At 45.5% G+C, this 23,424-nt stretch overlaps 8 protein-coding genes across 13 annotated transcripts; 4 read left to right on the top strand and 4 right to left on the bottom strand.

Moving 5' to 3' along the window:
* Nucleotides 1–89: 89 nt before the first annotated feature.
* Nucleotides 90–6,588, bottom strand: spn-E (spindle E). Its single transcript, XM_001359221.4, has 10 exons — nt 6,291–6,588; nt 5,965–6,210; nt 3,848–4,578; nt 3,011–3,791; nt 2,355–2,941; nt 2,150–2,297; nt 952–2,091; nt 766–887; nt 486–701; nt 90–423 (listed from the first exon to the last, which is right to left on the bottom strand). Exons 1-10 carry the CDS (start codon nt 6,486–6,488, stop codon nt 291–293), a joined length of 4,302 nt encoding a protein of 1,433 aa, XP_001359258.3. The 5' UTR covers nt 6,489–6,588; the 3' UTR covers nt 90–290.
* Nucleotides 4,684–5,899, top strand: Pbp45 (proximal sequence element A Pbp45). Its single transcript, XM_001359222.4, has one exon. The coding sequence runs from the start codon at nt 4,751–4,753 to the stop codon at nt 5,828–5,830; it is 1,080 nt and encodes a 359-aa protein (XP_001359259.2). The 5' UTR covers nt 4,684–4,750; the 3' UTR covers nt 5,831–5,899.
* A 567-nt stretch (nt 6,589–7,155) lies between the features above and the next one.
* ND-23 (NADH dehydrogenase (ubiquinone) 23 kDa subunit) lies at nt 7,156–8,243 on the top strand. The gene is made up of 3 exons (XM_001359220.4): nt 7,156–7,293; nt 7,486–7,937; nt 8,002–8,243. The coding sequence occupies exons 1-3, from the start codon at nt 7,254–7,256 to the stop codon at nt 8,161–8,163; spliced, it is 654 nt and encodes a 217-aa protein (XP_001359257.1). The 5' UTR covers nt 7,156–7,253; the 3' UTR covers nt 8,164–8,243.
* A 51-nt stretch (nt 8,244–8,294) lies between these two features.
* On the bottom strand, nt 8,295–9,256 carry Arpc3A (Actin-related protein 2/3 complex, subunit 3A). The gene is made up of 3 exons (XM_002137670.3): nt 9,102–9,256; nt 8,804–8,977; nt 8,295–8,743 (listed from the first exon to the last, which is right to left on the bottom strand). The coding sequence occupies exons 1-3, from the start codon at nt 9,105–9,107 to the stop codon at nt 8,390–8,392; spliced, it is 534 nt and encodes a 177-aa protein (XP_002137706.1). The 5' UTR covers nt 9,108–9,256; the 3' UTR covers nt 8,295–8,389.
* A 424-nt stretch (nt 9,257–9,680) lies between these two features.
* Nucleotides 9,681–13,233, top strand: LOC4802315 (uncharacterized). 2 transcript variants are annotated; one of them, XR_004469883.1, is made up of 3 exons: nt 9,681–10,192; nt 10,259–12,917; nt 12,972–13,233. XR_004469883.1 is itself a non-coding variant. In XM_015182247.2 (2 exons), exons 1-2 carry the CDS (start codon nt 10,035–10,037, stop codon nt 10,371–10,373), a joined length of 273 nt encoding a protein of 90 aa, XP_015037733.2. In that variant the 5' UTR covers nt 9,683–10,034; the 3' UTR covers nt 10,374–13,233. The 2 variants fall into 2 exon arrangements, 1 of the variants encoding a protein (XP_015037733.2); XM_015182247.2 differs by having other exon boundaries at nt 9,683–10,192; nt 10,259–13,233.
* On the bottom strand, nt 13,169–15,804 carry slx1 (Nuclease slx1). The gene is made up of 2 exons (XM_002137669.4): nt 15,732–15,804; nt 13,169–14,304 (listed from the first exon to the last, which is right to left on the bottom strand). Exon 2 carries the CDS (start codon nt 14,290–14,292, stop codon nt 13,417–13,419), a length of 876 nt encoding a protein of 291 aa, XP_002137705.2. The 5' UTR covers nt 14,293–14,304; nt 15,732–15,804; the 3' UTR covers nt 13,169–13,416.
* MED31 (mediator complex subunit 31) lies at nt 14,397–15,833 on the bottom strand. 4 transcript variants are annotated; one of them, XM_002137668.3, is made up of 4 exons: nt 15,732–15,821; nt 15,328–15,474; nt 15,048–15,137; nt 14,397–14,972 (listed from the first exon to the last, which is right to left on the bottom strand). In XM_002137668.3, the coding sequence occupies exons 2-4, from the start codon at nt 15,353–15,355 to the stop codon at nt 14,446–14,448; spliced, it is 645 nt and encodes a 214-aa protein (XP_002137704.1). In that variant the 5' UTR covers nt 15,356–15,474; nt 15,732–15,821; the 3' UTR covers nt 14,397–14,445. The 4 variants fall into 4 exon arrangements, with proteins under 4 accessions (XP_002137704.1, XP_033238318.1, XP_015037731.1 ...); XM_033382427.1 differs by having other exon boundaries at nt 15,334–15,474; XM_015182245.2 differs by lacking the exon at nt 15,328–15,474 and having other exon boundaries at nt 15,732–15,833.
* A 1,122-nt stretch (nt 15,834–16,955) lies between these two features.
* LOC4802312 (CLK4-associating serine/arginine rich protein) lies at nt 16,956–20,393 on the top strand. 2 transcript variants are annotated; one of them, XM_001359216.5, is made up of 6 exons: nt 16,956–17,299; nt 17,715–18,091; nt 18,533–18,651; nt 18,744–19,352; nt 19,415–19,779; nt 19,938–20,393. In XM_001359216.5, the coding sequence occupies exons 2-6, from the start codon at nt 17,861–17,863 to the stop codon at nt 20,045–20,047; spliced, it is 1,434 nt and encodes a 477-aa protein (XP_001359253.4). In that variant the 5' UTR covers nt 16,956–17,299; nt 17,715–17,860; the 3' UTR covers nt 20,048–20,393. The 2 variants fall into 2 exon arrangements, with proteins under 2 accessions (XP_001359253.4, XP_033238282.1); XM_033382391.1 differs by lacking the exon at nt 16,956–17,299 and having other exon boundaries at nt 17,690–18,091.
* Nucleotides 20,394–23,424: the final 3,031 nt, after the last annotated feature.

Here is a 23,424-nt window from a genome sequence, read left to right as displayed (position 1 = left end):
AATTCTACTCAATTCGATAATCGGGGATCGACTATTACAAAAATCAAAGCTTGGCACCAAGCGAATTGTTATCTTATGAATCAAATGAATTCGTCGATTTTTTTTATCGGAATTTAATTAATTAAAGAAAATAATAATAGTAATCCATAGGATTAGAGAATACCATATTCATTTATGGAAATACTGAAAAAAATAAGAAAATTAGCTTCTGCTGTCTATAATGTTGTAATATTATGGAGCCACATAATAAGCTCGCGTCAAATGGTGGATTAATATGCAATTTTTTAGCCCTAATCCATAGGGTATCCGACCTCCTTCTCACGATCGAGATGCAGCTGGGTGAGCAGATGCAAACGAAGCTCTGACACCGATTCCAAATACTGTTTGCACAACCTGCAGGTCATGGGATCGAAAGAGCCTTCACTGTAATCACAAAAGATCATGTTAGATTCCGGTAGAGCACAACCGGCGATAGAGCCACTTACAAGTTACGATAATCGTACATCTCTTTGCAGTTCGCAATCAAATCCAAAACAGTGTCCATATTCTCTTCGTGCAGCTCGGGAATGGTGTGCATGGGGAATATGGAACGTCTTCCATACGGCTGCGGGTCCGGCTCTCCGGACTCCTCCATATCTTGCCATACGTAGTCGCTGCTTTTCGGATTGCACACAATAAAGTTTCGATTCTTGCTCAAAAGTCTGTAAAAGATGAAAAACACAATAGATGCAATTTGCTGAAAGCACACATAATTCGGAAGCATACCGATTGAGTGCGCGATAAATTGTATCATGAATTAGAACGCGGTCGGCATGACCCGCTATTGGACGCAGTTCGCCCTCAAGGTTGAAGAATACGCTGTCCATCATGTAGCGGATTTGATTGATCTGAATGATAGGTTTGAGCATTAATATCGGATATTGGGCTCCTCAGTTTCAAATATAATCTTACCAGAAGAACATCATGCTCGTCTATGTTCACATCCAAGTTTATTACCAAATCATGATCTTCGTAGTATGATTTCATTGTTTGTGGATGGTACCCAAGTCCGGCCAATATCGACACATATCGGCTGTTTGCCGTGTTGGCATTAAGCTGTGCACGTGGGCAGAATATCAGGGTCATAATTGCTGCGAAACCCGGTATGTTGGGCATTATGCTGGTGCTACGTAGAGTTAAAACATCATTGTGTCGGCCAGCCGAGCTTATACTAGCGGCCACAACCATCTTGGCGTGTTGATCCTGCGGTTCAGTATCCAGGAGCACGAAATTCACCGAGCAAGGATCGATTCTCACCGTCTTGGACATGCCCGAATGCATGGTGGAGAATACTGTCGATTCTAGGGTGCTGAAGGGTCCCTTGAGTATAATCAACGATTTGCATTCCTCTGGCGGTGGCGGAGATAAGTCCATATCCTGTGGCAGCTGCTTGGACCGCAGATACTCTTCATTTACTTGCTGCCGCTCTTGCTGTGATACATAGCCTCGGCATTCCTGTTTGCGCATACGAAAATCATGATCCACGCGAGACATGTAATCCTCATTGGTGCGACGGGCCAATTTCTCCTTAACCAACAGTTCATTGAGATTTCCTTCCCGCAAGTGTATCATCACTGCCGCCACGTTCTGTACCAGAGAGTAAATCTCTAGTTGGACGCGACCGCCCTTGGCCAGGGCATGTAGCATATCGTCGGCCTTCTGCGGCCAGGCGTTATATGTGCTGACCATCGACGCCGGCTGCACCAGGGCCAACCGACACTCAAACAAACGCGGCGGCAAATCGCGATAGTGCCGCAACAAATCCTGGGACATCAGACGCAGCTGGGTCATCGGCAGCCTTTCAATATCTCCATAGTCAACGAAACGAACGTAAAACCTCACATTCGAACTGTTCTGCGTATCCACACGAACCACAGTTGCACGCTGGTACTTCCCTTGGCGTTTGGCCAGCAACATTAGCCCCTTGGTTATGGCCCCCGCATTTCTCACACAATTTTGCAACTGCTGTGGGTTATTGAAATGCTCCGACATGTTGGCAATGCAGTTCTCAAATGATTCTGGTTGAAAAAAGAACTTTCCACAGCTCACAATCTGCAGAAAATAAATAAAATAAGAGCAATACAGTATCCTCTAGGAACAACCCACTCACATTTGTAATCCTTCCGACTATAATCTTGTCGAAGACAGACGGCAGGGCCAGAAGCTCCACGGCCACTGGCTTGGAAGGGGGAATCCAACGTCCCTCGACGACCTTCCCTATCTTTTTGTCCTTCACATACTTTAGGGCACTCATTGGTCTAAAAATGACGGAAGAATCAGATACGATAAAACCGAATGAATTTTCCGCAACTCACTCCATGACTCGCAGTGAATGATGATTGCAATATGTTCGCAAGCGTAAGGCCTTGTAAACCTCCGCTTTGATGCGCCCAGGGACATGAACATATGTGGTGCCCTCGGGCTTGTAGATATCATTCTTGAAGGTAACAAAAATCTTCTCCGAGCCCTGTCCAAAGGTCACATCCATGTTTTCGGGCGGTATCTGTGTCTCGGGGAACAGCTGCTTGACTTTGCGCGTGTACAGCTCTCCCATGGTACGGTCGGTGAAGCTGGTGAAGTATACGGTGCGGCAGGGATCCAATCCAGAGATGACCGAGAACATATTACGATCATCGCCTGACGTTGACTTTGATTGCACAAAGTAGTTGGGATAGAAAGACCCAGCAATAATGACCTTGAGCATTATAGCTTTCTCGCTATCATCGGAGATCCGGCTGATGGGGAAGTTTAACGGCAGCAAGGAAAGCTTTTCGCAGCGCAAGCGCAGGTCCAGCACTAACAAATTCATCTCGCTCAACGCTCGCAACGAGAGATGGAAGCGCTTGGCCCATTGTATAGATGCATCCTTTTGTAATCCATTCTCGCACATGTTCAAGTAGGTCTAAAAGTACCATAAATAGATACAGCATACAGAAAATATTTGAGTGTTTAGTAGGAGTACGAGCCTTACCAAGTAGACGCGCCAAATGCCCACCAAATCGGAACCAGAGCCATCGGCAAAAACATAATGCATCCAATAGTTGTCAGATCCTAATCGCGTACTATCTACAAAAATGCCACGCACCGTTAAACCAGCGGCTATAATGATCGCTTCGTCCAAAAGATTGAATATATAACCCAATATTATGAGTCGACTCAGGCGCGTGTCTAGCGGCAGCTTAGACATTATGGTACCCCAATAGGTAATGTCACCATCACAGGGGTCGTAAGTGCCATCCACAGTGGGGAAGAGAGCGCCCACTTCCTTGAGCAACAGTATGGTGTTGCAGATATCCGAGAGATTGGGCGGTGACAGTGCCAAGGCCAGCATCTCAACCGGGGTGCCCATTTTCAGCTCTTTGGCCTTGAGCACACAATTCTGCAATGGTGAGCGAAGCATCTCCGGCACGCTATACTCCGATAGCTCTCGTTGATAGAATGATTTGGTGACCATGCGATAAACACGACCGTTTCGAAGACGACCAACGCGTCCGGCGCGCTGGCGACAGTTGGTCTTTGAGGCCCACACAAGCCGCAGGCTGCTAAAATTTGTGAACGTATCGGTGAACAGTACTTTCTCTAAGCAAAAATCTATGATATATGATACATCCGGAACGGTAATGGAACTTTCAGCAACATTGGTGGCCATTATGATCTTGCGATAACCGGGAGGTGATGGTTGAAAGATTTCCCGTTGATCATCGGACGACATTAGGGAATGGCAGCGCACCATATTGAACTTCATGATGGAACTGAAAGATGGATACAACGGATATAGTATGAGTGCTATTCAAAATCGTTTTCGTACTCATGATTCGCCATATCCTTGAGCATATCTGACATGTTGTTTATTTCTCCAACGCCGGGCAGGAAGATGAGAATGGAACCCTCACGCAAGGACTGATTGTAACTCTTCCCGGTGCTTCTTTCGTTGCGCTCCATGTTGTCAATGACCAAAATGGTTTTAATGGCTGATCTGTAGCCCTCCTGCGTAATTCCTGGACTGTTTATATCCTCCTGATGGCCCTCCCAGTTAATGGTTTGCAATTGGTCGCGATAGTATTTCTCCACAGTAAAGTTGCGTCCATAGCTGGCATCGATCACAGGCGGTGCACTCCTCTCATTGGCAAAGTAATCGGACAGTTCGCGTGGATTAATGGTCGCCGACATCAGGATGACCTTCACGTGACGCGAGTTTGTGGCCAGAAGGCGGCGTATCACAATCAGCAGGAAGTCCATTTCTTGGCCGCGCTCGTGCACCTCGTCCAGCACAATGTGTGTATAGTGGGTGAGTGTCTTGTTGTTGACGAGAATGTTCAGAAGCACTCCCGTAGTACAATATAGAAGTCGTGTGTCCGCGAAACGTTCCAGCTGCCGGTGGAGACCCACCTGATAGCCGCAAACGGTGCCCCGCTGCCATTGACGCTCTTGGCACACACGGTTCGCTATGGAAATGGCAGCAATGCGGCGAGGCTGGGTCACAACGATGTTGCAATATTGTTTGCTTTTGAAACCCTCATCCAAAATATATTGCGGTACCTGGGCGGGAGAATTACAGTATGGTGTTGAGTAACGGTCAAATTTGAATAATAGGAAAATAAATCAACCAGAACCAGAACTAGTTCCATCGATATCAGATATCGATGATAGAAAATTGTTTACATTTTTTATTGTGGAATGCGCGCAATAAAGCAAGAGATTTTGGTCTTCGATGGAGGTTAATGTGTACGACGACTGCTGGCTTCTGGTGCAACGTTTCAACCAAGCAGCCAATGACGACCAGAACGGCGAGTTTGAGGTTTTCTGCCGTTGCTGGCAGGAGCTGCAACTGCAGCATCTCTTCTCCGCCCAGACGAACCATATCGAAATAATTGCCACCACATTGGCCGCCCTGCACGTGGGCAAGCGTATAGCCTGCGGCCGCCGCACCAATGGGCAACTATATCCCGCTGCCTCCCGCTTCCAGCGCATTGCAGGATTCTATCTGCTTTACGTGGTCTACAACAAGCAGCCGACACAGAATTTTGTCAAGATCGAGGTGTCACCATCCACCTGGCAGAGCCTGTGCGACTATGCGCTGCAGTTGCGTCGTGACAGTCCCGAACAAAAGGACACTGAGCAGGTTAGCTACCTCTTCTGGCGTCTGGTGCAGCAGCAAGCTTTCCGCTTCACGGCCGTGGACTATGGCCAGGGCCTAGATGGCTTGGTCAACTATGACAACGTGGAGAGTGCTGTTGGAATCAGCAGGCAGAAGAAGAGCGAACTGATTTTAAAGCAACACAGACCCAATAAGGTCAGCCTGCTTTATGAGCTGGAGGACCTTAGGAACCTGGACCTGGCCAGCGACCCGTTCTGTAAGTTGGAGACGGCCTATAACAGGCAGAAACAGCAGCTGGTCGGCCAAGAACAGACACTGCCGCCTACTCGGGTCTTTAGTCAGCTTCGGGAGATCTTCAGTGACATACAAAACATTATTGGAGGACAGAACCAGAATCAGCACGATGATGAGCAGCCTACAACATCTACGAACCACCAACTGGAGCTGCGTGAGCGGGTGCGCTACAAAGCCATGTACGGCAAAGAGAAGGACGACTTGCCAAAGGCTGAGCTCGATAAAGAGGAGGAGCAGGAAGTGCAAGATCCGTACCAACGACGCACATCATCGGCCACTATTTTTTTACCGCAACTGCCAAAAGATGTGGAGCGAGAGTACGAAATGGACGATTACACCGAGGATGAGGATGAGGAAGGGGAAGACTGTGAGGAGTTTATGGATATGCCGAAAAGCTAAGCTAAGAGTTACATATGTGAATAAATTCAGAATCTCAAAAAAAAAAAATACAAAACGAACTAGCACGGATTCTACGCTTCTACTGTTACAAAACGAACTAGTTCAATTTTTGAACTATATTTTTTTTTATTCACCTGCGTCGTTTTGCCGCAACCCGTCTCACCCTTCACGATCACAACGGGATTCTCGTTAATGGCGTTGATAATCTCCTCGCGCTTTGCGTAGATCGGAAGACTTTTGTCTCGATTCAGGTTGAAATAGTACTTTTCGTAAAACTCGGCATCGGTACGAATTTCAGGAGACGCTTCGTATTCCTCATCGCTGTCCATGTCGTCGAGGCTTTTATTGCGCATTGGCGCCATTTCATCAGAACTGAATATCTGTAAACAAATAAACAACGCAAGCAAAAAGTTTATAAAAGTGCAATTGTAGCACTTTTTAGGTGCTGGCCTTCTCTTACCCCATTCATGCGCTCCTTCTCTTTTTCGACAAAGCTCTTCACATAGTCTTTGCCCACAATTTCGCGTTTGATCGGCTTCTCTAATTCCTCAGATTCCGTCACAAAAGCGTGCACATTGCTCGATACATGTCCGCGCGGTGCTTGTTTTCGTACGAATTCCTTCGAAAAGTCGAAGAAATCCATTAGTTCTTGGTCCATTTTTAAGGCGGAAATTTTTTTTTTCGGAATTTTTCGGCGTTCTACGATTCAAACTGTAAATGTAAACCAGTGTGACCGCGGATTTAGCACGGTTAAATACACAGTCTGACCCTCAGAAATATACGTAGAATATACTGACGAATTATCCAAGGTCTATTTTAGTCCTTGCTTTTATTGTATTTTGACTAAAACAAGGTTTGAACAAAAAAGTTCAACAAAAAAACAGTCGCAATGTTATCACGTCAATGTTGCTTGTCAACCGGAGTATGGTATAATGGTATATTTATTAAGAAGGGGTATAGAAACATCTTTTGAATTTCGCTCTCAAATCTTTCTTACGTGTATCATTTATTCCAATAGATTGCATTTAAATCTTTTTCGCACATTCACTTTCAAACAATTTCTATTTGGCGCGCACCACTTATATACAGTCGATAGTATCGATAATCGAACTTGAATCGGGTAAGGCTCTCTTCTTTTTTTCTAGTCAAAATACAATACATGCGAGTAATTAAAGGTACTTAATCTTATACAAAATTTATTCATCAATAGGATGATAGGATGGGTAAAGCTGAGAGATCTAAACAGCTAGTAATATTCGACGAAATATAGAAAATGAATTCGTAAGTATATTTACGGTATTTGAGACGGCATATTTCTGAGGGTCGGACGGTATATTTTAACAATAAATCCGCGGTCACACTGCTTATCTTTAAAATATCAAACAAAATCTAAAAATTTTACCTGAATTTTGCCGCCGCAGACATGTCGCTTACTATGCGAATTTTCACAGCATCCCGCAATGGTTAGTGGTTGGGCAGTAGCTTGCCTTGCACTCAAAGCGCGACATGCGAAATACCCGACTATTCCATGGGCATCGCATTGAGTGAGGTTATGTAAGCTTATGTCATAGCAAAACAAAGGACTAAAGTGGCCAATTATTGTTCCGCGGCGGCTCACACAAGTGCACTGTATTGACGATATGTCTCCCCCGCAGGTCAGCGCATGTTTCGCACCAATGGCGCCTGCTTGCTGGCCGCCAAGCGGACCGAACCCAAAGACATTGTTGAGGTCCCCAAGGGCTATGTGTATGTGAATAACAAGGAACTGAGCATGGAGATGGAGGACATCACCGACCGGGCGGCGACATCAATGTTCTTTGGCGAGCTCTTCCGCGGCTTTGGCGTCACACTGGCCCACATCTTCAAGGAGCCGGCCACCATCAACTATCCATTTGAGAAGGGACCTTTGAGTCCCCGCTTCCGGGGCGAGCACGCCCTGCGTCGCTATCCCAGCGGCGAGGAGCGTTGCATCGCCTGCAAGCTTTGCGAGGCCATCTGCCCCGCCCAGGCCATCACCATTGAGGCGGAGGAGCGTGCCGATGGCAGCAGACGTACGACGCGCTACGATATCGACATGACCAAGTGCATCTACTGTGGCTTCTGTCAGGTAAGGAATGGGAGTCGAAATTTTTACATAATTTCAAGTCGATTCATTGACTTTTTGCTCGTAGGAGGCCTGCCCTGTGGATGCCATTGTCGAGGGACCCAATTTCGAATTCTCCACAGAGACGCACGAGGAGTTGCTGTACAACAAGGAAAAGCTGCTCTGCAACGGCGACAAATGGGAGTCTGAGATTGCGTCCAATCTGCAAGCGGATCATCTCTATCGTTAATGTCGGTTGTACATATACTAGAATCCTTTGTTTAGAACGATTTTCCAATTAAATATCGTTGCCGTGGCTGCGTCTCAATAGACGACCTTTTGTTATTGTACAGTTAATACTGCATAAAGGAGCGGGCGGAACGATATTAAATAATTTATGTATTAAATTTCTTTATAGAACGAAATACTACCAGTGTTTCAATGCAATTCGATATTGGAATGGAACGGGAACGGCTCTACTGTCCCGGGCCAGCCAGGCTCTTCTCCATGAACTTCTTCTTCGCAAAGCACGTCCACCACTTGTTTGGCTTGCCATCCTCGGTGTTAAAGACTCTCTCCACCACACGATTGCCGGTCTCGTGGCGCAGCTGCAACAGATACTGACGCATCAGGTCTGAATCCTGGGCCGTTTGGGGCTTCGCATAGACGGCGTTCAAGGGGAAGCCAGCGTCGCCGGGTATGTCGAACTTGGAAATGGCCAGGCTGTACATCTCCTGCTGTCCCTGACCCTTGCTGGTGCATCGATTAAGCCGCTTCAGGCATTCCGTTATGTACAGTGTCACGTAGATGAGAACGCGGTCCACCTCCGACTGGAATTGCGAGAGTATAGTCACATATGTATGTATGTACTGTAGATATTGGATTCTTACTTTGATTTCGTATGTGCGAAAGAATACATTGGCTTTGAAAAAGTATAGTGACTCATCAATGATGTCGTTCTCCACATTGGCACTGGGCGCTGGTCCGCGCACCTGGGTACGGAGGGGCAGGATGGCCATGTTGCCCACTTGTTGGGGGAACTCCTTGATCTGGGAGTGGTAGGCCTAACAAACAAAAACTCATTAAATGTATGACAATAATATTTTCGTACACCCTTGCTTTGCAGGGGGTCTTTAGCAAATCGAATCAAAGAAAAACACACATGTCCTCCAACAGGAACCCACTCACCGGCATGGTATTTATGTGAAAACAAAATAGCAGGCTATATATATAAATTAATAACAATTATATTGTTCTTTTTGGCAAAAACAACAATTTCTCGGACTGCTTTGCACTGTTTTTTCCCAGCCCTGGTAAATCATCTATCGCACTCCTGATAGTATCGATATCAATTCTTGACACGTACACGTCGTTTTTGGTAATTACGTAGAAATGTAGCAGGTGTGTAGTTAGCTCTTTTTCGTGGAAAAATAAGACAGCACATTTCGGTATATCGCTATATAACTGTATATTTTTTCGATTTCATCAACCCATTAAATTAAATGTCAACGGTATATAAAAAACCAATAAAAGCAAGTGTTTAAAATAAACCAGTCAATTAGAAAATAGATTCATTAATCGGATGAAACGAGGAATGCTTAAAACAGAACTTGAATTTGTCAGTATATTTACGGTATCATTTTAAAATAATACGGTATATTTCGGTATATTTCTGAGGGTCAGTCACACTGAACGGCAATTTTGTGAGCCGGCGCGACCTAGAGCTGTCAAACCATCGATAGCGGCGTCACTCGATAGTTTTAAATGGAATGATTTAAAACATCGATACAATCGATTGTATATAAAAGTTTTTCAAAGGCTCAGAACTCAAAATTTTAAGGCAATATTTCATCGAGTACTTACTTATTTTATGAGACTGTTTGAATTTTGTGAAAAATATTTGAGTCGTGTTGAAAATTGGGACAATGAATGCAATTAAGTTTGAAATTCAACGGGTGCAGTACAAGCGCTTATACCAGGAGACGCAGTTAAAGTCAGAGTCATCAAAGCTACTGGTGCTACCGGCAGCAAACTTGGGCGAAACTTTGAGGCGAATTCCTGGCGCACACGAATATTTCAATATTTCTGACGAAATTGAACGCCTTGGTGATCCAGAGAACAATGGTGGAGAAGGAGAGAACGGGGACGACCAGGCTGACGAAGAAAACGAAGAAGAAGAAGCTCCGAATGAAGAAGATGGCGACGAGAATAACGACGAAACAGAAGAAGAAGACGATGACGAAGATGACGAGGACGAAAATGAGGAGGCAATCTATGAAGTGAGTATTAATAGCCGCCAATCATCTCCTCTTAACTTAATATATTCGTGTCACTATATCGTCTAGGAACTTCGTCGTCACTATATCGACGGGCTACGACTCAACCCCTGTCCGGTTAGCTCCAGATTGGGCATGCATGCGCAACTACAACCACTCATTGGTTCACGTTTACCGATCGTAGTGACTCAGCGTACACATCCAACATTTGATATTGGACATTTTGAGAGGTATTATGTGAGTGGGCACTGGCGTAGGGATAGGAATGCATATCCTGCAAATCCAGCTGGAAATCAGTCTTCTAATCCAACCATAGAGGATTACGAACCTCTCATCGGGAGTGACCCAGCATATCAACTGTGGACTAGAATGCGACGAGCTGGATATTTAACCGATCAGTGGCCAGAGTCGACTAGCCAGTTTGGGAGGATGCAGATGCTGCCAGCAACTCCAAATCCGCGCAGACAGTCCAATCAACACTTTCCAATGCAACAGCAGTTTTATGCACCCAGATATCAGGCTATAAATCCATCTAGTTATCAGGCTACAAATCCACGAAGAGATCCCTATACCCAAGCCGGAGCTTTTGGGAGAGAAATAGTATATCCTCCCAACAGAGAGGTGAATCGATGGAATGTTTATAGTCCACGCGGAGAGCTGACTTCAACCGAATATTCGCCGATGGTAGAGTATCAAAGATCGGATCCCAACACAGAAAACCCACCGAGAAATCGCTTTGATTATAGCGCATATAGAGTCGGAGATACTTTTTTATATTCTCCCCCAATGCCTGGATCCAATCAGCCAGCATCCCATCAGCCGGATTCCGTGCGATCTTCAAATGCACTCCAGTCGTATCCATCACACAGAGAAGCGTCTGCTTTCGCCATAGTGGATCCAAACAATGCAAATCCAGCCAGAAATCGCTTTGATTATAGCGGATATAGAGTCGGAGATACTATTTTATATTCTCCCCCAATCCCTGTATCCAATCAGCCAGCATCCCATCAGCCGGATTCCGTGCGATCTTCGAATGCACTCCAGTCATATCCATCACACAGAGAGGCGTCTACTTTCGCCATAGTGGATCCAAACAATGCAAATCCACCCAGAAATCGCTTTGATTATAGCGGATATAGAGTCGGAGATACTTTTTTATATTGTGCCCCAATACCTGGATCTAATCAGCCAGCATCCCATCAGCCGAATTCCGTGCGATCTTCAAACGCACTCCAATCGTATCCATCACACAGAGGGGCGTCTTCTTTCGCCATAGTGGATCCAAACAATGCAAATCCACCCAGAAACCGCTTTGATTATAGCGCATATAGAGTCGGAGATACTTTTTTATATTCTCCCCCAATCCCTGGATCCAATCAGCCAGCATCCCATCAGCCGGATTCCGTGCGATCTTCGAATGCACTCCAGTCATATCCATCACACAGAGAGGCGTCTACTTTCGCCATAGTGGATCCAAACAATGCAAATCCAGCCAGAAACCGCTTTGATTATAGCGGATATAGAGTCGGAGATATTTTTTTATATTCTCCCCCAATACGTGGATCCAATCAGCCAGCATCCCATCAGCCGAATTCCGTGCGATCTTCAAACGCACTCCAATCGTATCCATCACACAGAAGGGCGTCTTCTTTCGCCATAGTGGATCCAAACAATGCAAATCCACCCAGAAACCGCTTATATTATGGCGGACATAGAGTCGGAGATATTTTCTTACATTCTCCCTCAATCCCTGGATCTTATCAGCCAGCACCCTTTCGGTCGGATTTCGTGCGATCTAGAAATGCAGCTTGGCGGGTCTTGGAAATTGCACTCCAATCGGATCCATCATACAGAGAGGCTCGAACTCGAACTTCATGTATATGCCACCATCCGAATTGTCCTCAATTCGGTGCTCAGTTTGAGGATGCTAGAACCCGACGTGTATTAGCAAGCAGACAGTTTACCACGTATACCCCCTCGGGACGCCTTGTACCTCAATCCTGGTACCATGCCTTGCAACACGCTGGACTGTTGCGGACTACACCTAGAGAGCAGTCGGCAAACCAATATTCACCCATCGGACAGGATGTAGCCCGATCCGTGAATGAGCAGCAATCCAATCCAGCCAATGACCCGGCTACAAGTCCACCGAAAGAGCTGGCTAATGGCCCACCACACTTGCATGGTCCCTATGAGCCGCTGCTGGCCCATCGCCTGGCCAATGCCGTGGAATATGGCCTATTCACTGCTGAAGACGACGACGACGGTCAGACTACACTGTTGATGAACGACGTCCTAGATCAGATAGTAAGACTGCGACCCGATTTAATGGAACAACCCAACGATGATAACAACGAAACGATTAATCCCTTGGACGTGCGTGAAGCGAATATAAGAGAAGAGCAGAAGACGCTCTGGGAAGTTTGTAAGAGTCGCCGCAATGACAAGTAATTCAAAGAATAACTGCAGGAGACAAGCTGGACGCCAAAGAAAAACAAAATTTTAAAATTTATACAAGTGTTATATACTCGCACAAGATAGTTTCTAAAACTACTTATACCTATATGTTTCGATATTTTTAAAGACAACCCCACGTTAATTTTATCTGTATTATTCAAATTTCGAAAATCTGTCAGGAACTTTCCTTGACGCGAGAAAAATGGCGAAGAATAATAAAAATAATAAATAAATAAAATAAAAGTCGAGATCGATTCCAAAGCTGACGAAGGTACCACATGTGTGGTTTATATTAAATTGTATAATCATTGTATTCCCTTTTTAGATGGTGTCCAAGGATGCCGATGAAGTAAAAGTAGACGAGGCACCTGCCGCACCTGTGGAAAGGGGAAGCTGCTAAGCCTAAGGGGCTGACAAGGCCTAGCTCTTCTCTTCTCTTCTCTTGAAAGTGTAAATCCTCAATTGGTGGATATTTTCAGTGACAGCGAAAGCTTTTGCAGCTGAAAGAAAAGCGTCTCGAAGTGGGGATATATTACAAACATTATTTATATATAAATAAACAAATATTGCTTGAGCTTTTAACGATATTTATGATTTTACCAACGTTTTTTTTATCGGCAAGGGCCCCCCACCATGGGAGAAGCTGATTAAAATGAGATTCAAACTAAAAGTCCACATTTCTAATCTAACTGACACTTTTACAGCGCTATTTTACCGTCGATGGGTTTTCTGTTAAAAATCCTCGTAAAATACTAAGACAGGACATCACATTAATCACTGAATTCTTGGACCTCTACATCGCTGTCCACATCGGGCCCATCATCGCTCAGGTCCTCCTCTTCGTTGTCATGCATCTCCTCGGGCACTCCCAGCTGGAGACGTTTCCGCTGCAGCAGGGCGGACCAACTGAGTCGGGTCTCGCACAGCGGACACTCGCCACCAATGGGTATGTATTGGCCGGGCTCATCGCCCAGCAGATAGCTGGCGAGGCACAGCATGTGGCAGGTCAGCCGGCAAGTGGGATTGGTGCAGCCTAGCCGTGAACGCTCCGGCTGTTCGATGCTTTGCATGCAGAGGTGACACTCGTGGGCCCAGGCAACAGGCGGAGCAGTACCGGTAGCCTCCTCCAGTTTACGCTGCGAGGCGGAGATGGACACCTTTCCGCTGACAATCTCCATGTGGCAGGGTATCGGCAGGTCAAACGCACGCTCATAGTCCGTTTCCAGCCAGCGGATGGTGAGTGCCAGACGATGCCACGGCCCCACGCTCAGCATGCGATTGAGAATCCTAAAATTGTAATCAAAATGCGTCTCCTTGGGCTTCTTGCGCTTCAGATCGGGAAAGATCTTCAAGCGGGTGGAGAGCGTGGGCTGCTGCCAGGCCCACTCGAACTGCAGGGCCGAGATATTGTTGGGAAAGCCATGGACAATCATGACCATCTGCCAGGGCCCCTTCTTGCTGGTCTTCTTCGCTCCACCGAAATCGCAGCCACGATTATGCTGCTTGATACGTCGCTTGGGATTGACGGTGAAGCCCACATAGCATTTTGCACGATAGCGCGATTCGAGGCTCTGGCTGCATAGCAAGTAGACGCCATAGAAATGTCCCTTGTGGGCGATGGCTTCATCCTCAGGCGGCGGCGGCATCTTCAAGTGTGGCTGTGAATGCAGTTTAAAATGGGGATTACTAAGGCGTTTACTACCAACAAAAGGAGACGACTGTATTGGCGGGGAGACAGCTAAAGAGAGACTTTTAGAAGACTTAGACTAGTTTATTTTGTTAACTTTCAATTGCCATCGTTAATTTAATTCTAATTTGATGTTTGACGCTGTGGCCAAGCCATTGATTTGTTGCTGCTGTTGTTGTGGAATCACTGCCTGCGCCTGGCCAGGCTCGCCCCGCTGCACCGAGCCCCCCAATGGCTGTGCCTCAGCGGCGGATGCCGTGCCATTGCCATTAGCTGTGGCCATCATACCCCCCGTGGCTGCCGCCTCGCCAGCTGTGGCGGCTTCGCCACCATTGCTTTGTTGCAGTTGTTGCTGTTGCTGCTGTTGTTGCTGCTGTTGCGCTGCCGCGGCATTCTCCATGAGTTTGATTCGCTTCCTGGTGTAGTGCTGCCACTGGAGTATGGCCTGATCATCGATGAACTTGCAGCACTGCGAGTTGACGATCTCGCGACGAAAGTGTTCGTATTGCAGGAGATCCAGGAAGTACAGGCACATCGGGTACATGAGGTATTTGGCATAGTCCGGCTCCTTCCAGTATTGCAAGTACTTTAGATAGTTGATGAACGATTGGTCCTTGAAGTAGCCACGTTGGGCCAGGACTACAATAAGACAACATACTATGTGTAGAAAGGCGTTCCTTTGTTGAATGATCATATCTTTGGTTCGACACTTACAGTTGAGATAATTTGGATTGGAGAGACACTGCACAAACTCTAGTTCTATTTGCCATCTTCTTTTCTGCTGCTCTTCGGACTCTACGGTCGCTATGGAGAGAAGGATCAGAGCCATTAGACCGGTCACACAGGAGTAATTTTTGTTAAAACATTATACTTTAGAGAGCATGCCTGCGGAATCGAATCGAATGTTTTAGCTAACTAAAAGCGTGTCAGTAGATGTTAACATTTAAGTATATTTATGTTAGAATTAATGTGTGTTCTTTTGGCGTGTACTTACTCTTACCCTTTCCGTACATTTTTGCCATTTTGATTGTGGAAAGGGTCGTCTCGTTGTCGGTGTTTTTGCGTTTATTCAGTTTCAGTCTCAGTTTTGTACTTTCTGTGTGCTACTATATGGATGTGGCTGTGGCTGTATGTTCTTGTGCTTCATCGAAATTGAAACGAAAATGTACAATAAACAATAACACACAAAATATAATACACAAAAAAATGTATGATGGCAAACGAGGAGGGCAAACAAAAGAAAACTGAAATTGTGAAATAAAAGCGAACCGAACACAGGGCGGGCACTCAAAAATATCAACTCGTCTATGGGGCACTGGCGGTATGGCTGTCGCTCCTTTTGTGTTGGTGATTTCTTGTGGTAAAGCAGTTTAAATTAAGTTTTTAATTTCTACAAACCGTAAGAGTTCATTTGGATTGGAATCAGTGTGAACGCGGATCGAATTTACGGTCTGACCCTCAGAAATATACCAAAATATACCATTCCATTTTCAAAATATACCGTAAATATACTGACGAATTAACGAGTTCCATCATTCATATTCCTCGTTTTTGATATTCCGTCGAATATTACTAGCTAGCTAAATTCATCTGCTCTGAACTCATAATTTTATCCGATTACTAAATCAATCTCCTACAAGACTGTATGATCTTAAATTTTCATATATATTGCATTGCTCATAGAAAAAAGTTAAAGCACCAACGGTCAACAGTGACAAGAAATTCAGTGACTTGGCGATAAATATACGTTTTGACCCTCAGAAATTTACCAAAATATATACCGATGAAAAAAGGAACGTAGCCCTCTTAAGCCCCCCCCTATTTAAACAGTTCAACGACTTGAGGTAGATGGCGGAATATATTACTGAGTGTAAATTCTTTTTGTAGATCCATGCAATCTTTTCTCTGAACTTAGAAAACCATATCTTTTACCTGAACTGCGCTAAAATGATTTAATGTTAATTTGCGGTGGGATACTAAAATACCCCCTTGGTCTACAGTAGGTTAATCGGCCTCCGTCAAGGATTGAATACCATATATCTCGTTTTTAATATTCCGTCGAATATTAATAGCTAGATAGAACCCTCAGCCAGGCCACATACCAATTCTTGGTATCTGCAATAAGACAATAAACTGCAAAATTTCGTTGTGATAGCTTTAAAAAATAGATTGACTGATTTCTCCATATATTGGAGACCGCGATGACAAACATTTCCGAAATTCTTTAATATGCTTATCATTAGGGCCTGAAGGAAATGCTGCGAAGAGAGGATATCCCACTACAAAATAGAGAGCAAATCCAAAAAAAAAGAAGCAATTCCCAACAAACTCGAGCGCCATATAGAAATTGCTTGAAAGTGAATGAGCGACAAGGATTTAAATGCAATGCATTGGAATAAATGATAGAAGAAGTACAATTTAAGAGAAACAACAAATTTTGAAAAAAAAACTGCGTATAGAAGTTTCTGTACCCCTTGTTCTTAAATTTGTTCCTTCAAAAAATAAATTTAAATTTTTTCCACCACCCATGGCCGTCAATACAGGGATTCTATAGTACATTCATGGTATTTTCGTTTGGCCTGGCCTGCCAAATACGGTATATTTTGAAAATGACACGGTATATTTAGGTATTTTTCTGACGCTCAGTCACACTGCTTGTCTGTATACCAGCGTTTTTCATCCAAATTTTCAAACAAACTGCGAAGAAAGTACGGAAATCATCAGAATAAACATATCTTATCGCATTCAAACAACTGTACGAGCAGTATTCTACAAACAAATAGTTACTTGGAAAAGTACTCAAACCGATAAGGGAAGCATTTCGAACTGGAAAAAGTGCGTGCAAGTTGAGACTAGACTTTATAGCAGAAAATTGCGCCTTTGTTGGTAATTTTCACGCATCAGCGTGGGACATTAAATTCTTGCGCCTCAGCAGGGGACTGAAAACGCTAAACGGAGTCGTAAATGTAAGTACAAATTGAAATAACGCTAGTATACAGAAGTATATATGCATAAGAATAGGCGTGACCCCATTTAATGGAATGAATCAGTCTCGCCCCCTCAAAATGTCTGTTTGTTGTAGTTGTTGTAGCAACTATAAATAGAATACAGTAGAGTCTCATAAAACGCAAACCCAGACGCCCGATGATAGAAGGTGTTGCGAACATGTCGAGTGAAAATACCATGCACGGCTGTATTTTCATACCAGCTGCAGATTTATTGATGGATTGAGAAAGTGCTCGCTCGCGTGTGCTTAGCGTTTATGGCTGTCGTCAGCTGCCTTTTGCAATGCCACCTACCTGCAACCGTATCCTTCGCCTTTCAAATCGTTTTCTACCTGTTATAGTATAAAATAGATTTCCATTCCTTATTTCATTTCAGTTGCAAACCAAGTTTCAAGCTCAACGCACACGCAGTCTAACTGTAAACGGAAATCAGTGATCGATAAATAGAAATCCACCAAACCAACAAAGTTGCAGATAAATAATTTACCACAAAATAACACATACAAAAAGAACAAACTAAAAATGGTTCAGACCGGAATATCGTTAAACGAACGATTCACCCAGATGCAATCCAGACAGAAGCAGGAGCAACTGGCAGTCAATGGCCGTGGACGCCGGAGCCGCTCTCAGAGCCGCAGCCGCAGGATTGTGGACAGCAATGTAGCAAATCCAATTGCATCGGCGGCCAATTCCCGCCTGCTGCAGGAGTTCAAACGGAAGCACACCGTGCAGACGGCCCTCAAACTGAAGCGCGTACGTTTCCCCAAATCCAAAAAACAAACAGACAAGCCATGACAGATCTCAACCACAAGATATCATATAACTCTGGGATATGAGCATCAGCTTGATAAATAACTGACTTGGCCAGGAGAAGGAGACTCGGACAATGGACGACAATCATTGACAAATTGGAGCGGAACGCCTTCTGCGTTGTTCCAGGCCACATTCGACATGGGTTTTGAGTGTCTCTGTGTGTGCGATGTGTCTCTGTCGGTTAGTCCCTCCTGTTGTCCAGCCAACGCCAACGCAGACTCCCAAATCTAGACTCTCTTTCTAGAGAGACTTTCAAACTTAAACTTGAACTCAAACACGCTCGCTGTAAAACTCCCAAAAAAAAAACAGATGCTGCGCTCCTTCAACTCCGATTGTTATCAAACAAAAAAATCCATCCACAAACCTTATGCATCCTTACAGAGAAGCTTACGGAACACTGGCGGCGGCGTACGCGGAGCACGCGTGGGCGGCATCAAATCGGTGCGCCTGGCCCCCAATGGAAAGCCCATGCGGTCAAACAATGTGACCCGGGTAGCAACGTAAGAATCCTCGACTATAACCCAATGGCCAGACACCCACTGCAATGAAACATCTCTGTACTTCTGCTTCTACATATCCGCTAACTGTGCAGGATGCGTGCCGATCTCGTCGCTAACAGCAATCTGACACGTCGTCGCAGCGGCAGCAGCACTCGTCGCTCCGCCTCGGCAGTGGGCGGCCTTCGCCAGCGACTGGGAAACCGTCGGCCCTCTGTGGGTGGCGCCTCCGAGCGTGTTGAGCGACATCAGCGTCAGCTGATTAGGCAGCAGCAGCAGCAGTATAATCTTCATCAGACCCGTGGACGCTCCCGCAGCCGTTCCCGTTCCCGCCTTCCCCAAGTGAGCGCTCGCAATGAACGTTCTCGCTCGCAGAGTCGCGGACGCAGCGCCGGCTCTCAGTTAACTCGTACACGCTCTCAGAGTCGCAATCGTGGACGCGATCGTCGCCAGCAGTCGGGTACTAGGGCTGGACAACAAACACCCCGTGTCTCGGTCAAGCAGCGTCTGGGCGTGCGTCCAGGCCAGAGCAAGGTCGGTGCCAGAGCCGGAGCGGGAGTTAACCAGGCGAAGAATCCGCGCCGTGCATCGAGCAAACTACGTGGTGTGGCTGGCGGGCGGGTGGAGAAGCGTCGCAATGCCAATCCCCCACAGAAGGGGGTGTCCGCATCCCTTGCCGGACGACGAGGACGTCCACGTGGAAGGTAAGTTCTCCTGCAACAAAATCATTAAAAATCAAATACCAATACAAACTTTTCCTTTACAGATCTGCTGCTAGGGCTGCTGCTGCTGCTGGGGGAGGTGCTGCTTCGGGCTCCAATGCAGCCTCCACACGTCGCTCGCGCTCACGCAATCGACCTGCTGCCGCTGCTGTCACTGCTGCCGCCGCTACCCCGGGAAGGGCCAACAAAACACGCAACCGCCGTGGCCGCAGCGCTGGCGCTGCTAAAGGTTCCGGTGCCAAGGGGGCCGCCGCCAACAAAAATGGTAACAGAAACAATAGCAAAAGCAATGCCAGCAAGGGCAAGACCAACAAGGGCCGCGCAGGAGGTGGAGGTGGCAAACCAGGGCCACAGCAGCAACAGGCTCGTCGGGGACGCAGTCGTACTCGTACTGGTCGTCAGGCTGCAGGTAAAAGCGTTACAAGTCATGAGCCGCACAGCTAAATGGACACCCAACTGGAACCGGAGGCTCTGCAGCAGCTGAACTTGGAATTTCTTTCTCAATAATTTTGACTCCCCTTTCTGTGGAATCCCATTCTAATATCATGTATTTTCTTGTACCCCTAGGCAAAGGCAAAGGAGGTCCACGTGAAGAGGTCAAACGCGAGGATCTGGACAAGGAGCTGGATCAGTACATGTCCACCACCAAATCGGAAATGGACTATTTGCTAAAGTAAACTCGACTCGTCGTTCGACCAAAGAAGTAGGAGGAAGGATCAAAGGATTAATGAAGAAAGTAACCAAGCAACCACCGGCTTAAACAGTTTATGTTTCTCTTAGTTCAATAAGGTACCAAATAGTTTATAATTATCTCTAATCAGATGTACTAAAAAAGAGTCGCGAGAAGCACGCAGACATTTATGTTCTCTAAAGGAAAGCTAATTTTTGTAAGTTATTCGTGTAAATATATGACAGCATACTGTAAGTTAATCAAACTATTGAACTATTGAAAGCTTGATCGATGTTAATGTTAAACGCATTGCCCCGAAATACAAACTTATTCATTGCTCAACTAGTAAAAAAGGTTTTCAAGAGTTTTCTTTGGCAACCCTCCTCAATTTTCATTTAAAAACAAAAAAGAAAAGATAACATTCCTATTTTTTTTAGTGGTGCTAGAAATCAAGAATCGCATGTGTGCACAACCAGTTACGCCCCTAACCGTTTCCCTCATTCACATCGACTGGCAATCTCCCATCTTGTGGGACCTGAAGATAAATCTATTTATTTTCAAGTCACTTTTTTGTGTGCTTGTGTTTGTGTGTGGGTTTTTTTTCTCTTCTTTTTAATCCGTTTTTTTCTTTTGTCTTCTCTTTCTTGGTCCCCACGTTTTTCCTAGGACTTGAGTGAATATTTTTAATTTCTGTGATTGATTGCAGTTTGTGGGCGGTTGGGTTTTCCAGGTAGTCAGTGGTAGCTGTGGATTGGATTTGGCATTTTAATTAAATTTTCCCAGCTCCTCCGAGCTGTCTCCCACACTGTGTTTGTGGATCTGGGATCGAAAAGGAGGAAAAGTGCACAACTTTGTTGGTGAAAATGCATTTAGTTGATTTGTTCAACTCATTAATTGAATTTCGATCAGTTTTCCGAGTCAACAACTCCATCTTAATCAGAGCCCCAAGTCACAAACTCAATCTTAATCAGGCACCAACAAAAACCATAAGCAGTCCCCGATTCAAACCACTAAAGAAATCGTAAGCAGAGCTTGTAAGCCATTAAGTAGCTAAACATGCTTCAACAACTGGCCAATCCGATTAGTTGTCAATGCTAATCAACCGCAACCCCCCGCCAGTGTCCGTCACTCATGCACCCATCCAAAAACTAAAGCCCCCGAAAGCCCACACCCATTCCCGAATGGAACCCAACCATCCGAAAATGGAAGGCAATCCGCTAATTAACACAAAATGGTCATTTGTTTCGCCTGCTAATTGCCCTGTCCTGCCCTGTCCAGGATGTGCATATACATACACCTTCCGGGATTCTGGATGCTGGTAGCCTCCGTCATTAACCCTTTGTCGCCTGTCAGCTGTTTGGCGAGCATTTAACAATTTATAAGCAATTAGCAAATGTTGCTTTAGCAGCGCCTAATTAGACAATTCAATTTCCAGTTTCGTAGAAATTATGAGGGACCTTTTAGGGATCTTTTTATTCTAACTCTGGGGTTAATCAGGGTTCAGTGGCCCCCTTCGCCCTTTGGCAACATGTTGCAAAATGGTATTCTATTCTTTTTTCAGTGCCTCATGTTGCCAGCGTCTCCCAAAGTACTCCAAACCTATCCATCCCCCATCCAAAAACCGGGCCCCCGTTCACTTTGTTGCCATCAAAGTGAAGCCCCCAATTTGTCAGCGTTGGCAGCTGTGAATGGCTCTCGGCCTCTCCTCGCTGACTAAAGTAAGTAAATAACCTGGCCATCAGCGGGGGCCAAACTTGGAGCTGTCGCGGACTTACACTGGTCGGTGGCAGGGGTAGGGTGGGGTCTCTTTCTAGCCACGTCTCCAGGCAAAAACCAATTTGACTAATCCGCGCAGAGCACACGAAAAAGGTGGCAAAACCATGGATGGTCTTCGAGTCCTTCTATCCTTTACTTGTCCTTTTTCAGATTACCGGATGGGACGGCGGGAGGAAGGGAAAACCCATTTTGCGGTAGTTAATTCGTTTGCTGAATGCTCAAGCTAAAACTACACAGTTGAGTGGTCCCATAACCTTTGCTCTCCCGATTTATACATAAATTTCCACCAGAGATTTGAGGCACACATTTAAAATTGCCTCAACAGTGATTGGGTGAAGAGAAGGTGTCCTTCTCCGACGGGGCTTACAAGCCAAATCCCTTTATCAATAACATACATGACTGGGGAGGCCATGGTGCGGGTGTAAGAGTCTCCGGTTTTGGGCCACACGTGCAGCACTGACAGCAAACAGCAAACAATGAGTGCAAGAAAAACACAAGAATCGTGCCAAAATCAACATAAAAAAAGCCAAGTCAACCCGCTGTCCATCACGCATACGCCCTGTTGTCGATGTGTTGTTGATGTTTGGCTGCTTCTTTGGATGCTTCCTGTGCTATTGCTACTTTTGTTTGTACTATTTAGAGGCACACACCAAAATCAGCCTTCACTTTGAAGTTTACGAGTATGTTCAAGTACAGGGTATTTGTGGGGATAGAAGGTTATGCGTATCTAATGGTTTGTATAAGTGCAGAGATCTTAAAATTTGACTAAAATCTAGTCGTAATTGCAGAGCTTTCGTATGTGGTGCTCAAGTGTATTCTAATATTTCTTTACCAGAATTTATTTCCTTAGTTTTTATTTGAGAAAATAAACCGAAGTACCTACAGCCCCAAAATGCTGCTTCTGTCTGAAAAACCAAATAGCATTTACCTCAAATGACATTTCTATTGTAATCAGTGGCGAAACGCGACTCCTCTGCCGCCTTCTCAGCCTCTCTGCCACACTTGGTTGCGGCTAATGAAGCGGCAAAGTGTTGAATGACAGTCTGTCTGTGGCACACGCACCCCAAATACAGACATTACGAGTGTGCCTGAGTGAGTGTGTGGCATAATAAATAAGTTGAATGTCTTTCTTATGAAAATGTGCTCGTATGAACCAAAGATTGAGCGATCTCAGCATTTTTGCCTGTGATTTGTGTCTTGGAAAAGAAAACACACAATAAAACAGGCACAAATTTAAATAAATTGTATTAAGAAGGCGGACCAAGGACCACCGAATTGCCAACCTTAAGATGTTAATCAACGCACTTAATACGCAGAAAAGAAAAGCCAAGTGCATGCGGTGAGAGCCAGGAGCTCTCTTTTCTCTAAGGAGGTAAAATGCCGGCGGTGCAATCAATTTCACGGTGAACCACAGACCCTCCCTCCAGTCCCTGCTCTCTCTCTCTCTCTCTCTCTCTTTCAACTCTTGTGGCCATATCTGCTCTAAGCCATAAACAACCGTCAGTCAGTGGCAACTTAATTGTAAAAACACAACTTTGTTGTTGTCAGGCTCCTCTCTGCCACTAGCTCCTGGCCTTGGCGACTGGCTTTCGTATCGCCTTAGCGGTC

The sequence above is a fragment of the Drosophila pseudoobscura genome, chromosome 2 (assembly GCF_009870125.1).
Source record: "Drosophila pseudoobscura strain MV-25-SWS-2005 chromosome 2, UCI_Dpse_MV25, whole genome shotgun sequence".
Classification (NCBI taxonomy): domain Eukaryota; kingdom Metazoa; phylum Arthropoda; class Insecta; order Diptera; family Drosophilidae; genus Drosophila; species Drosophila pseudoobscura.
The sequence above is the reverse complement of the archived record's forward strand: the minus strand, read 5'-3'. Positions and strand labels throughout refer to the sequence as shown.